Consider the following 14568-nt stretch of genomic DNA (forward strand, 5'->3'; position numbering starts at 1 on the left):
ATGAGGTCAAGAGTATTTGAATTCCTACAGCTTCACAGAAATACTTTGTATAGGATCACACAATTATTAGTCTCTTAGAGATGTTCCCCTACATAACTATCCTTTACTGAGGTGTGAAAAGACTCAGATTTCTAGTCTGGCTAAAAGCTATTTGTATGCATTAAAATTAGCTTTAGACTTTATTTTTTTTCTGCTTCCTAATTTAATTTTTTCCCTTAAATCCTTTAGTTGGATTAGTTTTTCTATTTTTTTGAAGAGCAACATACTGCCAGCTGTCTGGAAAATGCTTCAGACTTAAAGAACTCTGTCAGTCTGTGGAGAATCCAAACTCTATTAACTCTGAGCTAGGAACTGAACTAGGAATTTGATGGTGCAAAAGGTTGCTGTAGGGGCAGCAAGGCTTCCCTCTAACAGATAAACAATTTTCAGAATCTATACTTTATAAAAGGGAACATCTCTGACAGCAGGAGTAGCAGACAAGTTTTTGTCTCTTCAACAAAAGCAACGGAGAAATTTGCAGCAGAAAACTGGGAAAACTTGAATCTGACTTAATAACCCTGTTATTAGAAGGTCAAATGGTTCCAGGAAGCTTACATGAATATTTCTTCAGAAAACAAAAAAATACTTTTCTGCACACTGTTAGAATTGTTTGTGCCTAAATTGTTTAAAATCATCTTTTAATGGAATTATTTGCTTTGACTTTGCTATGAGACACCTAAATCTAAATTTCAAGAGTGACACAGTTTTCTGTTCATTTTAAACAAATTTGATTAAAACCTGCCTTATGTGAATGGCAGCCCCTTCCAAGCACACTGTTAAATGTTATAAACAGAGTGCTTAATACTTACAAGCTTATATTAAATTGAATTTGCAGCTCAGCTTTGAAGAACAACTTCTATCCAGACTAAGCTCTTTATCCTTCAATAGTTCAAATGAGAAACTTCAAGCAAATACATATAATGTATTTCTCATCTGAGTTTATTACTTCTGTTAAAAATGTGACTTGTTTGCCTTTTTCCTCACAATTAGATTTGTTATATCTTGAGCAAGAATACTTGTAAATGGCCCCCCATAACACAATGTACATTAGATGCTAATGCCTTTTTATCTGGTCACACTCATATGGATGAAATGGTTGAAACTAATGAACAATTTATAATTCTATTCAGGAATTTTGGGCCCACTTGTGAATCTATCTAATCTCTAAGCATAGAATGGGACAAGTCACACCACAGGCACTCAAAAGCAGTGTAGCTTTCCTGCTGTCATGATGGAGTGGAATACAGACTCCATCAGTAACCATACACTCTTTGAAATTAAATCAGTTCTACAAAAAACTGCCTTGTGTATACACATATGTAGAAGTTCTAACAAATCTGTTAATGGAATATCCTTAAGAATTCCCTCAGTATAAGATTATCCTGATACTAAGACAGCTGGACTACCTGCTGTAATTTTTGCTAAAAGCCTGATTTGAGACACTTTAACAGAAATAGTGAGCATGAATTCTGTTATCTAAGCAGCACAAAACTTTTAACACTCGACTTGATCTACTGGTGACAGCTTTAATACTAAGCAAATTTGCAGGAGTGAGTCTCTGGTTTGGGAAGATGGTCAAGTTTTCTTCCTCTACACAAATTTCCTTTATAGTAATGTTAACACAAATTCTGTAGTGAGATAAAATGAGGTTCCACTTTGTATTTCTTGGCAAAGTCTCCAGTCAACATCCATTAAGAAAAAGGCTTATTGATATAATTCTCTCTAAATTAGGGAAGCAATTTTAGAAACAGCAAAAATAAGTTAAAAAAATTGGCACCAGAGACCACAAACTGAGATTTTATGCTCCTAAGTAAATTTTTATGTATAAAATAGTCTATACTTAAAATATATTGTTATTTATATATAAGAAACTACAGCAAATGAGTATTTCTTCATATACAGACTGTTTTCATTACACTAATCTACTTTTATTCAGTCTAATACATTTGACTTCTGCCATGTTCCTGTACCACATCCTTTTTTCCCCCCCACGAACTACATCTGTTTTCCTGTTTTCTCATCTCCAAGAAATTTCTGGGTTATCTGATTACCTTTTCACTGGGACAACTGTTATTATCCAGTTGGTGCTCTTTCTGGGAGAGCAGCATCTGATGCACATCTCCTGCCGAGAGCAGCTCAGCCGGGATGGGGCTCCCCAGCCTCTCCTGTCTGCCACTGACCCCCAGTGGTTTCACCTATATTTGCTCTGCCTCAGTGTTCACACACTGCTGCTACTTTGGAATGGTGCTTGGATCATGCTAACACATCTGAAAGCAAACAAGACCCAGCATTTGGATGACCACTGTTTCACAGCCACCAATCACAGAATCAAAGGATGATTTAGGTAGAAAGGAGCCTCTGGAAGTCATCTGGTTCAATAAGCCCTGACTGGAGCAATTCAGACTGCTCAGGACTTTATTCAGCTAGATCAAAATTCCACAGACTCTGGAGAGTCTGTTCCAATATCTGTTACTCTCAATGATAAAACACTTTTTCCCCTTATTTATTTAGAATTCCCCTTGTTACAACTTGTGTTCAGCCCCAATTGGCTCAGTTACACAAGCTAAAGAATGGAAGCAGAGGAAGAGGCAGCTGTTCTCAGAGAAGAGAATCCCTCCTGAGACACTGTCCAATCTCCCTGGCAAAAGGAAATGTTTAGTTATGTAAGTCTGATCTTCACTCATCTGTACCTTTGTGTACTGGCAGAAAGATCAGGTCCCTACTACAGTATAATTCCACTTCTAAGAAAGAAAGTTGTAAACAAAAAGCAAACCCCAAAAGGTCACCTCTGGAATAAGAGCACTTGTCAGTTCACAAAACCTCACGGAGTTTTTTTTCTAGACTTTGTTATGCAGAATGCAAAGCTCCCAGATGAATACTCACAGGTAAGTATTCTTTTTACAAAAAATATTTCACTGCTGGAAGAGACTTAGCCTATTCTATTTTTAACTTGAAAATAAACTAATGAAATTTAAGCATTTACATAATGTGATTTTAAGATAACCATTATTTAAGTAATTGCTGATCAAGCACATATAGTTGCAAAGAACAACAACAAAAAAATCTTACTGCATATGACAAAATGCCAATTAATAGAATCATCTAAATTTAACTGGATAGATTGCCCAAAATTTTTTTCCAAGACTATTGTTTCAATCAATTAAACTAACATTCATCTTCAAGTTTTCTATGCATATCACACTTACAGCTCTACCCAATATTAAGCAGGAAATCAACTATTTCCTTAAAGCAGGTACACATAATAAAAATATACCTGAATGCAGAGTATTTGGTAAAATCTGAGCTGTCTTCAGTGTTCCATTGGCTTGTGTTGATTTTAGGGCCAGTCTAACATTCAGCATTGCCAGCAACAATGAATAAGCCTAATGCATTACGTAAGTGTAAGCTGATTAAATCCTTGATCCTGAAGCCACCTCTTTTTCCCCCTCCCCCTCTGATTTAAAACTTAGCATAATTGAAAATCTTAGTTTTAAACACTTCCAAAACCTAATTTGCACCGTTTTTAGCATAAAACCCACTACAATTTTACATTACTATAATGCCCTCAGGTTTTAGTCTTTCTTCTATTTTCATAAACCTGGTATTTAATACACTTTATTTCCTAAACCTGGCAAAAGTCCTCTTTAAAGTGATCAGTTCCCCATCAGATTTTAATTTTGTGGCCAACTTTTGGTATTTAAAAAAAAAGAAAAATATGTGTCCTGAATGGAATGATGATAGAAGTGTTATTCAAGTTATCAAATCTGAGCTTTACTCATAAAACTCACAGCAAATTCAATTCAATACAGAGCCATGCTATCATAAAGCTTAGCCTTGGCAAGAAGTGAGACTGTAAGGCATTCTGCACATGCCAGTCCTAATTTCCAAATATATTACATCTCAAATGTAGTATCTGAGCTACAACCCACATAGAAGAGTGGATCAGGGGAGGTCATGAAAGAGTTATGTTCCCCCAGCACTTTAGAGCACCATGATCTCACTACATTGTCAATATGACAATGGCAGCAGGATAAACGGATCCATGCAGCACAGGGTATCAGCCAGTGCTCTCTACAGAAAAGGAAAGCAATACATGATTAACTGTTGTGAATAGGGAAAAAATTCCTTCCCCTAGGTCCACATGCCATACACAAAACAAGCTGCAAAGAGCTGCAAACTGACTGAACAACTCTGTTGCTACATGGGAGAGTGTGTGAATTTTAAATGTTAATTATCAGGCAATATACAAACATAAAACTGTTCAATCTGCACATTTTTTTTTAAGATTCTCAGCTTGAAAAAACTTATTTGTTTGCTTTTAAGCTTTAAGTATTATTTTACTCTAAGAACCATGCACACATTTGTAATAAGTGACAGAGCTTTATTGAGATAATATAACTATGAATTAGTGAGTTCAAACATATTTATTGAAATTTTAAAATGTTTAAAAATGGCTAACTATAGCTGGAGTGTCTTGGTAAAGGCAGCAGAATTAGATTAGAACATGAATTAATTAAAACACAAAGTGTTTGAGTGGTGTTGATCCAAACCTTTAAGATGTATTACATACCCCATTCTCTGTTCTTTTCTCCACAGGTATATTTATACCATTTCTTTGATTTTGGGCTTGACGTCCACCTAAAAGTAAAGCATCACTCTTAGTGCAAAGTTCAGTTTTCAACACAAATGCATTTTACTCTTGAGTCTGTTCTCATATGTTCTGAGAATTCTGTTCAAGAATTTGTATCAAACTTTTACCTGTGAATTTTTATTCTGTTAGTTCCAGCTCCTTCTTAGTAAAGTTACTTTTTGTAAGGAGTGAATCAGCAGAAATAAAGCCTTTCCTTCACAGAACTCCTCAGTTAAAAGTACAGACATGCAGCTCTATTGTCCTCACTTCTCTTTAGGCAAAATGTCATGAAGAGCAATGTACACAAGTTTTATATTTTGTGTCCATAAGAAGCAGTAGCTTCAACTGAACACATTATAAATTAAGATAGTAGAGGAAGGTTTTCTAATGTCTAACTTGTAAACAACTTTAATCTAGAAATCTATCCATAGCTCAATGATGGATTAATAAGCCTTGCAAGCATGGTTCAGGAGCAATATTTTCCTTGCACATTGAAATTCTTTGGATTTAAGTGCACCTTAAATTTCTTGACATACTTTATATTTGTATTGCCCAAAGGATAACAGACTATTTTACAAAGTACTTAATTAATACAAAATTCCCTCACACACTTTTAGGTCTGCGACTTCTGCATTCAAAACAAGCAGGAACCACTTAAAAATAAGAGAAGCAGCCTCAGTTGAAAGCAATAAGGACTCAGCAAAGACTTGAAATCCTGTTGTTAAAAGCAGTCAGATTAGTTGAATGAGTCAGGATAATCTAGGCATGCAAACACACTTCACTGAGACACCTTTCCTGTCCTTCAGACAGTCTGACAGCCATTAAGTCTACAGTCTCAAAACTCTTCTCATAGATTGAGTACAGTCTACCCCAGTAAGTTCCAAAAGCTAAAACACTTCTATTTTTTACTTCCAGTCTTTTAAGAAACTCCACTTGATAGGGCACTGCTTCATATAAACACTTCTCCTATAGAACCAAGCAGACCAGCAACTTTAAAATGCAAATTTTCCCAACTATTAAATATACCTACATGAAGCACTGAAAGAAAGCAAAGGCACTGAAACCTCTGCCAGTGATGTCTGTAAAACAGATCTGAGTTTTTAAAGGAGGCAAAGGACTTTACCAAGTCTTTCTTTGTGCAACTGAAAGAAGAAAAAAGAATCATTCTACCCTCTCAAAATGTAGGGACTTTCATTAAGAAAAAACAACATCAAGTCTCTAATATCCACCAACCTTTTGCATCCAAATTAAGCAGAATACAAACAGATCTTGCTATTACTCAACAGACTGGTAAAAATTATTCTAAAGAGGAGAACTGGTGCACAAGAACAAGAATAAAGGTGCCCCTGAGGAAGGTTTAAAATGGCTTTGGTACAAGGAAGTTGTATTACATATAACCACTGAGGTTCACTGAACGAACTGAAAACCAAACTCACTTCAGAAGTCTTTTAAAATCTGTTTCAGTCACAACACCACAGGATAAATGTACTTACTCTGTTCATTGCTTTCAGCTGGTGACTCTTCATGACGAAGAAAAAACTTCACCTCTTCCCTGCGTGACCCCCACTTCTGCAGGTGGTCATACATCATGTGGTCAAATGGTATGGGGCGCTCTACAAGGACAAAACCAAAAAATCATCATCATCACAACTCCTTAAAACCAAGAAGGGTTACACAGAACTGTTACTTATAGTCAGAATGTCCTTTTTGGTAGCAGTTCAACCTACCTGATGCATTTAGTCTCACATGAAGTCTAAGAAACAGGCACCCACTGGATGTATGGTATTTAAAGCTGGCCTGTTACTGTAGCACAGCTCGCTGCTCCACAGGACTACAGAGCCAGCTTGCAAATCCATACCAGTGTTTAGGAACCCTAATTTAGGAGATAGCAACTTTGCTCCCCATCAACAGCAAATGGGCCATTTGTTCTATTATTAAAATGATTAATTCAATTTGCACCTCTGGGTTTCCACACAGACAAAAAGCCTTATCATTATATTGACATTTCATCTCCTAAGTACTTGAGCAGGTACTCCCACTCTAACACACTCTGCCAGACACTAACTTCCAGTATATGTGGAATTACTGGTGACTCTTTGAACAAATAAAGACTAAGTTCTATGCAACACTCAGTCTCTTTGCTTCTCCCCAAGAAAACATTTGCATACAGTAATTATTTCTTCTAAATTAATCATACATATTGTTAGTAAGAGACTGCACACTTTATATTTAGTATTTCAAAATGAAAATACATTTAAGAAGACAAGTTTTTCACTGCTTCCATAATTACACTTGCATTTATTACCAGTTGTTTTTATTAAGATAATAAAATCCCCATTTTAAGATCTAGTACTAGCTAAGGTACCAAAATATGTCTTCTAACCAGAATAAAATTTTATTGTTTTATATACTACACTTTGTTGTTAAAAGCAAAATACTTTTGGCCTCCAAAACCCAAAGCACGCTATCTCCCACTGGGAAAAGTGCCTCTCTTATCCATTGCACTTTACTCATTTGACATGAGAAGACAAAATGATTCAAAAATATAAGAACAATCTTGGGAAAGGCTTGGGAAAACCAATTCACAAATATACCTTTATGTAATGAAATGTACCTAAATTTATATACATTATGAACTACATAGATGTACACATCTTGATACTCTTAAAATACTTAATTGTTAAAAACCAATACAATTTAATCAATAGTTTTACAACGCATTTAATACAATAAACTTTTGTCAAAATATGTCATGCCAAGTAGGTATGTGATTAACACAATTTAGCCACAGTTAGATCTAGCTGCTTTCAGTGGGGAAGGGTCATTCAAACCACAAGCTAATCATATTCATCAGGTGACTGATTATTTATCATAAAAAAAAACTTGCCCCCCCCAAACCAAACCAACAACTACATTTAAAAAATGGATTATTTGCTTCACTTCCTCTTGTGCCTCACTTAAGTGGTGTAGTAGAAACATTGTCAATAATGTTTAAGCACACAGGAATAAGGTCAGTAGCTTATTACTGCTCAGTTCTTGAAAAGGAATTTTAAAAGCATGATTTTCAGGTTTTTCAACTCCTAAAGTAAAGTAAGCTTTCAAGTGCTTTGAAGCATATCCACTAAAATTGCAGCATGAGTCTTCTAAAGATCACTGAATGTAAAAATATTTAAGTGGTTTAGTTCAGAGACTTTAGAACACAAGATATGAATCTTTAGGAATTTCTCCCAAACAGAAAAATTGCTCGACAAACCCAGGTGTAACAGGGCTGGACTAATTATGGAATGGTGAGGAGTAGCTGCAGCTTCACTCCTGGTTGAGCTGGTCTCAATAAAATCAAGGCCTAATCCCAGGAGCCAGTCAAAGTAAGAGGTGTCATTTACATAATGCACCTCCAATAATTAAGACTAATATATTTCAAACAGTGACAATGGAAAGAAATGGCAAAGATGTTTTCTCCTAATTTCACAGAACCAGTTTGGGATATTATCCTGAAGTAGACAGAAAACAGGTTAAAGTAGTAACAGCATCATCATCATCACTGAAACAATTAAAAGATGGAGCAGCACTAATCATTCTGTGCAACCTGGCTACACTAAACAAATCCAGGAAATGAAGAGGAAGAAGAAATGGACATTAACACTTGACACAAGACATGGTAAGAATTGAAATCCCCATTCTTTCCTACAGTTTCAATCCTTTAAATCCATAAGAAGTGTGAGAAGAAAGCATGATTTTATATTTGTAGTATAATAATACAAGAGATATTTTCTGAAAATCCCTGTTCTTTAAGAACCAAAATCAAATCAAAACAAAGAGAAACACTACAGTTAAATTTTCCCTGGTTGTTATAGCTTCAGAAATATTTGTCAGTAACTGGTTTCTCAAAACTATTTCAACCTTTATCAGAATTAAAAAAACAACTAAATAGAAGAGAGCATTCTGAGAGTGTGAAGAAAACATTAAATAGGAAAATGAGTGTAGAGTAATAAAAAAAAGACTGGATTCCTATACTTCAGCAATACATAAAAATTATCTAGAGAACACTTGTTTTCATGAATAACAAGTCAGAAAACTATGATAAATGCATATATCCATCCTTACCTGAAAAAACTGCCTTCGATTTTAAGTTGGATCAAGATTCTGAAATATTTTTGAGAAATGAGCTATACTCCTTTCCTTTTTAGTAAAAGTTTTGAGGATGGGCTAGTTTTAAGTATTCCAGAACAAAACACCCTGTAAATCTGAAACACAGATACTGCACCAATGTTTCAGAAAAGAGTTGCAAAATTCTTCTAGTGGAGCTACAAATCCACTACTTAAAAGTATGTTTCAGTCCTCAAAATCTGTTTTTATCCCGATTTCAAGGATCCTGCTATGTGAAATAAACATGGTTATGCCTCCTCTACATGAAACCAGAATAAAATAAAATGGATTTTCTCCACAGGGAAGTTGTGATATCTAGAATGAGTTTTTCCTTTCTCAGGTTTGCAGAAGTATACTCAGAGTAAGAAATTATTTCTTTCCCACTCTCTTGGCTCCTATGTTACCACCACACTGAGGAATGTTATGACCAGTTGCTGAAGGGCATTCCAGGTGTAAATGAACTGAAAAATTAAGTACTGGGTGGATTTAAAGGTTGTAATCAATTCTCTCTTGAAACATACTACAAGTTCCTTGCCTCACACCTTTCTTTGACCCTCCTTACTGGCTGCTATTTGCAATAACAGGGGAATGAGGAAGAACATTCTGGGTTTGTCTCCTGTTACAGCATGAGAAATCCTTGCAAAAAGAGTAAGCTCCAAACTGACAAAGCCTGATATATCAGGCAAAAACCCTATTGAATTTTTCATCTATTACTCATGTCAAGAAACTGGAAAGGAGAGGGAACAGAAAATGAAACACCAAAATCAAATGTGAATAAATGAAATGCTTAGGCCATGCAGCTCCGAGAAGAATCAGTTTCTTAACTCTAATGCAAACAACATCTAAACTATTTTGCAACTCTTATGAAGCCCTCAACCATTTCTTTGTCACACAAAAGCAAAGAAATGAAAGCTACAATAATAAATAAACCAATATGTTTTCCAACAGCTAAACTATTATAATCTTCCTCTGCAGTGTAGAAATCTTACGTAATTTTTGGATTTAGTAACATTTTTCTGGAAGAAAATTGGTCTCTCATCCTCTAAAAATAAAATCAAGTGTTTATCATCTACTTGTACATACACATTCAAAACAGGAAGACTATTGAAATAGACAGCATTTTGCTAGAGCAATACAGCTTAGAAAGGCTTTTGGGCATGCAAACTGTTATTTGTACCTGATGATAAGATTACAGTCCACAAGCGCCAATGTTTGAATTTGAATAGACTGAATAGAATGCATTATTCAGCTGGGCTGCCTAAAAGAAGCTGTGGCTACCTGGAGAGCAGAGGAGTTGAGCATGTTCCCAAGAGGCCAGGCAGACTCTCTTATGGAGGGAGTTGTAATTTGTCATTGGTGCCACAGGGAGAGAGTGCCAGAAAAACAAACCACTTAGTGTGTGACTAAATCTAACGTGTATTTTCAGCCCATGATTTGCTGTATTAACTTTTGTTTTGAATTTTACTTTCCAAAATGTCCTCTGAAATAACACTTGCAGATCTTTTGAGGATAAGGGTGAGAGATCAGAGACAGTGTAATAAAAGAGATAAAATATGCTTTTCCACTGGCACAACATGGAGCAGTTTTACTGCAAATTGCCTCACACTTCCCACTCAGAACCATAGTTTAAAGTTGGTTGTTGTAACTGTCGCATTTAACTGTTCAGACTCTTGTTTTCTAAATCAGATCTCCGCTCCAGGCAAAATTCTTTAAAATATTTCAGTGGAAAGAGTTCAATTTAGCTCTCAGAAGAAGCAGTAGGAAAAATTATCATATATATGCCCAGGTTGTTCCACTGAGAAATCTATGCACTGTAGACTTTGGGTCAGGAAGCTGAGGTCACAGATTTTCTAACAGCATCCTACATTTAAGAACAATGAAATAAACATTTGTGCTGAAAGTCCCATCAGAGAGCCTTAAAACCAATGTGCAGGATATCATTTTTGCTGACACTACAGGTCAAAGACCCAGAAACATAAGTGAGTGTTTTATTTTTTTCATTTATTCTCTTCGGTATTTTCTGTTCTACAACTTCAGTGGAATACATTTATACAGTTATCACCTAGGGAATTTAGAAAGTAAAGCTACCTTTGTGAAAGCACCTTCATGTGAGTTTTACCAGAAGCTCAGAGCTAATAATAGATAGAAGCTCTGGGCAGGCCTCTGCTCCTTCACCTAAGTGTCTGTATGCAGATATTCCCTTCAGAAAACCGGGTGAGATTAACAGAAATTTAACAGAATTAACAGAAGACAACCAGCTAAAATCAGACATCTTATTCCATTCACAGCAATATCCAGATCTCCACTGACTTTATTGGGATCAAAGAAAGATAATTTTCAGGGCAGACACAGAAAATTTAATCTTAGTCCCTCTATTGGAACTCCATGGATGAACACTATTTCCCACTTTATAGAAGCTTGTAGCTTTCAATATCTAGCACTTTGAGAAATAAAGTATTACCCCCACAGATAAAATATTTTCACATTCTTAAATTTATCATAGAAAACCTGTGCTTCAAAGGTCCAAATTTTGCAAGTTTTAAGTGTTCCAGGAAGATGCTGTGGATCACTTTTCCAGTTTTCAGTCACCCTTTAAAGCTAGTTGACAACACTCTTTCCTACATTTTAAAAGAAGTACACCTTCAAAGTATTGTGAAAGCAAAAGAATAAACAATAAAATATGACACTTTCACTGACAAGGGATTGGAAAATATTAGGAATATCTGAGTGTAGTTGAAGTCTGCAGATCCATTTTAGAAATCTGTGATGCACTTGGCATCATAGACTCCATAACCTAAATTTCCAATCTGAAGAAGTTTTAACCATTCTTCAAGTTCTTTCCTTAAAGAGAAGTCTTCTAACTGAGTGTGTACTGAATTTGTATTCCTACAATTGCAGGCATACAATTCTTAACCTTTCCCCTGTTCACTCTTGCCGAAACCCCGAGTTTCCAGTCAGGTAGGAAATGACTTCAGGTACCTTTTCCTTTTACAAAGTCTTAGAACAGTTTAGAAAAAGATGAGGCATAGTTTTCCTAGGAGGAAAATATTATGGACTGCCTATAGGTAAAAGTTCCAGAGGTACCTGAATAATGCCTGTTGTGTCTGTCTGGCAAAACAGGCCCCAGTCAAAATAAAACACCTCTATACAAAATTGAAGAATTCAGTATCAAGTTATGACCTCATCAGCCTTTATACAGAACAAATTACATTAAATAGGGGTCACTTTAATAACTAAGAGATAAGAATGGGGGATTGGAACTAAAGGATCTGTAAGGTCCCTCCCAATGCCAACCCTCCCATGGTCCTATTCTGTGATTCTATGAACATGTCTGTTATCCCATCCACCAATTCTGCTTCCATCCATACACTGATAAACAACCTGGAGGTTTGTACAACATGCAACTACAAGAATTCATTCAAAAACAGAATATACTGGCATGGATTTTGATACATTCCTGAAAAGAACTGCTTGCCTAATCATTCTGTGAAACAATAATTACATCTCAAATAGGATATGGACACTACTACCTGCTGCAAGAGAGGCTGGCAAATCTTTGAGAGGAAATGTTCATGAACAGGTAAGAGATACTATGTCCCATTTGGCCATAACACTGTCTGCAGAACATCTGCTATTCATGATACAGAGGGAAAAAATAACCTACACCCTTTCTTAAATTTCAGCTAGTGTTCACATGGTAGCAATGAGGAAATAGGACTGGAAAGAATGCAGGTGGTGATCTGCACCCACTGACTGAAAAAACATCATCATGACATTCCCTACTGTCATTTAAACACCCTCCATCCTATTAGAAAAACAAACACAGAACACTAACAGGGCTTACACATGCATTTTATCAAATGCCTCATGCTGAGGAAGAAAACAGAGAAGACTCAAGAATTACATTAATCTCTACAGTTATTTGAATTACCATCCTTTGCATCAAAGTCTACTAGACTAGAAGAAAAAAAAAAAGTACAATATGTCATTGAAATAACTAGTATTGAGAAGTCACTCTTTTTTTATAAGTGATGCACATCTTAAACTCCATTTGCAGTGAACATTTCACTCACCATTTCCACGCCACACTTCAGCCAGATGGCAGCTCCCTTCTCCAGGCTCTTTGCAGAACTCCACTACATCGCGACAGGTTGTTTCTGGTGTAATTGGAACTTCTGTCAGAATCTGTTCATTGTTGCTCAGAAACACAGTTAATATCATCTGAAAGAAATAAAAAGAAAAGCAGCAGATTATTAAAAAAAAAAAAAAGGAGAGATATAAAAAAGATTATGGGTAATTTTTTTTACCCCCTCTGTAAATGAAAATGTATGCCTAGTATTGGTAACTACATTGCAAAGTTGTTTTCAGTTTCCTGTAACTTTGACAAAGATTTAGTCCTCTGTGTTTATTTTTTTTGACAGTACATTGAATTGACAATTTTTTTTTTATAAAAGCTTGAGTTGAAATGCTTTAGTTCTGTCTGAAAGCAAGGCTGGGAAGAAAGGAACAAGTTTCAGCTGTGTTATGCTTGAAATCATAGCATTTAAATGTTGAGAATAAATTCACACTTTGGCAAAGTAACCAGAAGCTTCAGGATGTACTCAAATACAAGTATTCCTAAAATGCACTAAATACTCTGAAAGACACCTTACCATAGGCTCCTGCTTAAAATTAAATGAATCATTTTATACATTCTCTCTGTACCTTAATTCCCATCTGTAGTGACAACACTATTCTGTAAATAGTGGATGGAAAAGAGAAAAGAAATGTTTTGGAAGGCAAAAAATACCCTAATAGTAAGTGTCCCTAAAGAACACGATGAAGTTAGTAACTTTACCTGCAATGAAAGTTCTGCCAGATCTTTCCCATAAATAAAATGTGGCGTCACACACTGAACCTAATAACAGCTCTTCATTAAATGAGCACTCTCCAGGTAAATAAAAGTTGTGTTCCAATTTGCATAAGCAGCTCCTAAAAACATTCATAATACTTTTATCTGTGGGACACATGCATCAGCCAGACTGGAGACTGACATTAATAACACAGATACTGAGTAAGAGCAGTCTGTCTACTTTAGAAATAGACACAGGACAAATTCCAAGAAAGCCCAGGCTTCAAGCTCTCAGTCTTGTCAGTCCTCCAGGCTATTTCAGTCCAGGTTCCTACTCTCCCTCAGCCTGCCAAGTTTGCATGCTGTGTCCTGAAGTTTTCAAGTACCTACACTTCAACACAAGAAGCAGTCAACCAGAACTGAAAATATACCAGAATTCACCCCCGAGTTTTTCCAACAGCAGCATAAAGGAAGCCACGGTAAAAGCTGTAATACAAGCTGGAGGAAGCTACTGGATGTAGCCAACAGATAATAATGAATGTGCCTGTAACCAACTACTGTAAACAGCTCAAAACTTTATTGTTCCCCCAACAGAAGAGTCAGACAGTCTCAATACTCAGTGACTGTGGTCATGTAACAAGTGACTGATGTTGAATCTATTAGTGGAATCTGACCTCGTATTTAAGAAGAAAGAGTCACACACATGGACATAAACCAAGAGGCTTAGAAGAAACCTTAAGAGGTCACCTAATGCAGTCTCTTGGCCTCAGGCAGGATAAACTATACCTGCATTATTCTGCAGAGATGCTTGTCTAACCTGTTCTGAAAAGCCTTTCATGATGGAAATTCCACCACTTCCCTAAGCCATCCAGCCCAGAAATCCAGGATTCCTGTTGCAAGAGGAAGTTTCTTAAAGCCTAGC

At 36.1% G+C, this 14568-nt stretch overlaps 1 protein-coding gene across 3 annotated transcripts in view; it reads right to left on the minus strand.

Annotated features, from left to right (window-relative positions):
- The window catches only part of PPP1R13B (protein phosphatase 1 regulatory subunit 13B), a 66875-nt gene that overhangs the window by 28952 nt on the left and 23355 nt on the right, over positions 1 to 14568 (minus strand). For all 3 annotated transcript variants that reach the window (XM_054286708.1, XM_054286706.1, XM_054286707.1), the window contains exons 2-4: positions 12889 to 13036; positions 6163 to 6282; positions 4610 to 4677 (exon numbers count right to left, since the gene is read on the minus strand). In XM_054286708.1, coding sequence (XP_054142683.1) covers positions 4610 to 4677; positions 6163 to 6282; positions 12889 to 13036 — 336 coding nt within the window. The remainder of the gene's footprint in view (positions 1 to 4609; positions 4678 to 6162; positions 6283 to 12888; positions 13037 to 14568) is intronic.

Source organism: Melozone crissalis, unplaced genomic scaffold, assembly GCF_028551555.1.
Source record: "Melozone crissalis strain CALT ecotype California unplaced genomic scaffold, PUWL_Pcris_2 ptg000056l_1, whole genome shotgun sequence".
NCBI classification, from domain to species: domain Eukaryota; kingdom Metazoa; phylum Chordata; class Aves; order Passeriformes; family Passerellidae; genus Melozone; species Melozone crissalis.